At 31.0% G+C, this 3,270-nt stretch overlaps 1 protein-coding gene across 1 annotated transcript; it reads left to right on the forward strand.

The window, feature by feature from the left end:
- Window positions 1-1,692: 1,692 nt before the first annotated feature.
- Window positions 1,693-2,157, forward strand: LOC100573911 (piggyBac transposable element-derived protein 4-like). The gene has a single exon (XM_008191903.1). It carries the CDS (start codon window positions 1,693-1,695, stop codon window positions 2,155-2,157), a length of 465 nt encoding a protein of 154 aa, XP_008190125.1.
- Window positions 2,158-3,270: the final 1,113 nt, after the last annotated feature.

Genomic DNA, 3,270 nt, shown 5'->3' on the forward strand with positions numbered 1-3,270 from the left:
TAGCAGTAATACGAAAACCGTCGAAAAAATGTCAGTACTGCTATAGCAGTAATTAATTCTATGGTCTTATATGAAAGTGCATGTTGTTCTGCCCCAGTAGATTTCAATAAACCATCGGGCACTGTCAAAATAAAGCCAAATAAAAATAAAAATTGTAAATTTAATTTCTCCTGTCTATTTTTATCCCTTTTCGTGTGTTTCCATTAATATATTATAATAATAATAATCAACATTAACAATCATTATCGGTGTTGTCGATATAGTTTTATGCACCGTATAATGTGACTGAATTTTGGTGTATGAGTATTAGTATAGACAGTAAAATAAATATTATTAATCAGTACGTTTGGCGACCTCGTTGTACGAGTACCTACTTTAGTGCGTTCAATATGTCATCGCGACAAGATAAATTAATTGAACAATTCTTATCTGATGAATTAGATTAATTATCTATAATGTACGATTCAGATGCCGATCCTGAATATATTCCTGGTGGTAATAAATTGCAAAGTTGCCAAGAAACATCGACATCTAACACATTCGTTCCTGTTGGTGGATCAGATTCAGATGATAATGACATTTCTGTGGAGGTAAGTTCAAGTGACGAAGATTGTGATTGGTCTGACTCAGATTTGTGGGTAGACACTGAAAAAGATATACCGGATTTCAATTTTGATTCAACTCTATCGGGAATTAAAATAAACGTACCCGAATCTGCTCGAGATTCACCAATAGATTTATTTAAACTTTTATGGACTGACAACATTTTTGATATAATTGTGAATTCTACAAATAATTATGGACACAAAATTAAAGCAGTAAACCGTCCTCACAGTAAATATTCTCGTAAAACATGTTTCAATGAAACCAACAAAGATGAAATGCAACATTTTTTCGGAATCTGTTTACTTTTGGGTTCAGTAAAATATTCCGTATTACGTGATGCATTTTCAAATAACCCCTTATACAGCCATCCTTTGATTAAAAAAACAATGTCAGGAAGAAGATTTGAGCAGCTTTTAAATTGTTTTAGTGTAGAGTATTCTGGTTTAGAAGTGTGTGATGATGGACAGATGCGAAAAATTAATCCCGTGTATACACTTCTAATACAAAATTTTCAAAAAGCTATTTATCCAGATATAAATTTGTCATTAGACGAATCATGACTTTTACATCGTGGTAGATTAGGATTCCGTCAATACATTAAGGGGAAAAAAGCAAAGTATGGAATCAAATTTTATGAGCTCTGTACCCCCGATGGTTATGTATTAAACATTGACATGTACAAAGGAAAAAATGATTCAATTTCTCAAGTTCCAAGTCAAACTTCTAAAATCGACAGCTTAGTATTAAAGCTTATGTGTCCGTACTTGGGTAAAGGACACAGTCTTTATATGGACAACTATTACAACAGTGTAACGCTATCGAACGTATTATTAAACAAACAAACTCACGTAACAGGTACGTTAAGAAATAATAGAAAAGGAAATCCGAAGGAAGTAGTAAATAAAAAACTTAAAAAAGGTAGAACATGTATGGAAACTGAGAGGATTGGTTTACGTTTCGAAATGGAAGGATAAATGAGATGTAGTATGTATTACCACTAATCATAAACCAACCATTATTTTCTCAACAAATAAATATGGTCAAGAAAGATTTAAGCCTATTGAAATCGTGAAATACAATGAATTTATGAGTGGGGTAGATCGTGCTGATCAGATGATCAGTTACTATTCTTGCCCTCGTAAGTCAGCAAGGTGGTATAAAAAAGTCTTATTTCACTTATTAGACGTGACAATATGGAATACATTTTTTATTTATAAAAAACATTTTTCTCTCAATAATCTGAGATTTAAAGACTTCAGAGACTCTCTTATTAGAAATTTCATACAAATTCCTGTAGATGCAACTTCTGATCAATTATTTAAAAAAATAAAACCCAAAAGATCAGACATTGTTATACCGGATAATGCACACTTTCAAGTAACAATTCCACTTCCTGAAGGTTACAAAAGAAAAAAATACTTCAAAAACTGCGTTGTACGTTTCAAAAAGAAAGTTCGAAAACAAACTTCATTTCAATGCAAGACGTGTAAGGTTGGATTATGTGCAGGAAAATGCTTCGAAGTTTACCATATAGACAAAAATTTGGAATAAAGAATTCATTTGTTTTTTTACTATTATTATTTATAATTTTTTTCGGAGTTTTTTTTGTACAAAAAAAAAATACAATATTTTTCTGTTTTAAAATAATTTTTACCTGTAAAGATGCATATTTGATTTCTTTTAAAACTGTTATGTTGTACCTATATGTTTAAAACACGTTGGCTGCCACATGGACGCCGGCAACCCAAATGATTTTATTTATTGTGAAGCCAATTGGGAAGCTGGCGACCCAAACCGAATTATTTTTCAGGGGCCGCTTGGGTCGCCGGCTACCAAATTCCACATTATCTTAAATTAACTTTATTTTAATACGGCCTGGAGATAGAAAAATATAGATTTTACCATGGCGTAGACAACAAAAAGTAGATGGTTTTGAAAAAAAAAACTATTGAAATATTCAAACTTATAAAAGATTTATTATTACTTAAATATATGTGAAAAAAGTTACTTTTATATTAACATTATACATTAAAAATTATTATTACTAAGTATTATATATGTGATTTATCGTTATTGATGAAGTTGGAAACATTGGAGACACACAAATGGTTTTGAGGGACAGATACTGCAAAATGTTGTCACTTTTTTTGCCTTGTTTACTGCTTCTCTAAAAATAATAATATTATTTATACAGTGTATATTAAAAACATGTTAAATACGAAATTTAAATAAAATGAAGTATCATTTTTCAATTTTAGCTTACTTGTAGCCTAATTCAGCTGAATATTTCCTGTAACATTCAGTGCACCTTCTTCTTATTTTTCTATTTCTGTGGCATTTGTCTTCAGTTTCTTCCAGTTTATGTTTTATCGCTAGTCTTCTGTAGGATCTATTTTCAACTAACTTTGGTGTGGCAGGTGTATGTGAAACAGCAGTTCTAGATGAAGGTTCCAATTTAAGAAGTTTATCGACTATAGCTTCTCAAAATTGACGGATGGAGAGTGTTTTTTGAAAATTATGTTAATTATACATTATTTGTGCATTTACAACAAATGAGTTCAAAATTATTTCTGTTGCTACTTTATGATACCAGCGTATACTTTTTCGCATTGGAGTACAATATGACGCCAACTGGTCAGATAAATCTATTCCGGCTTTACCAGC

The sequence above is a fragment of the Acyrthosiphon pisum genome, chromosome A1 (assembly GCF_005508785.2).
Source record: "Acyrthosiphon pisum isolate AL4f chromosome A1, pea_aphid_22Mar2018_4r6ur, whole genome shotgun sequence".
Taxonomy (NCBI): domain Eukaryota; kingdom Metazoa; phylum Arthropoda; class Insecta; order Hemiptera; family Aphididae; genus Acyrthosiphon; species Acyrthosiphon pisum.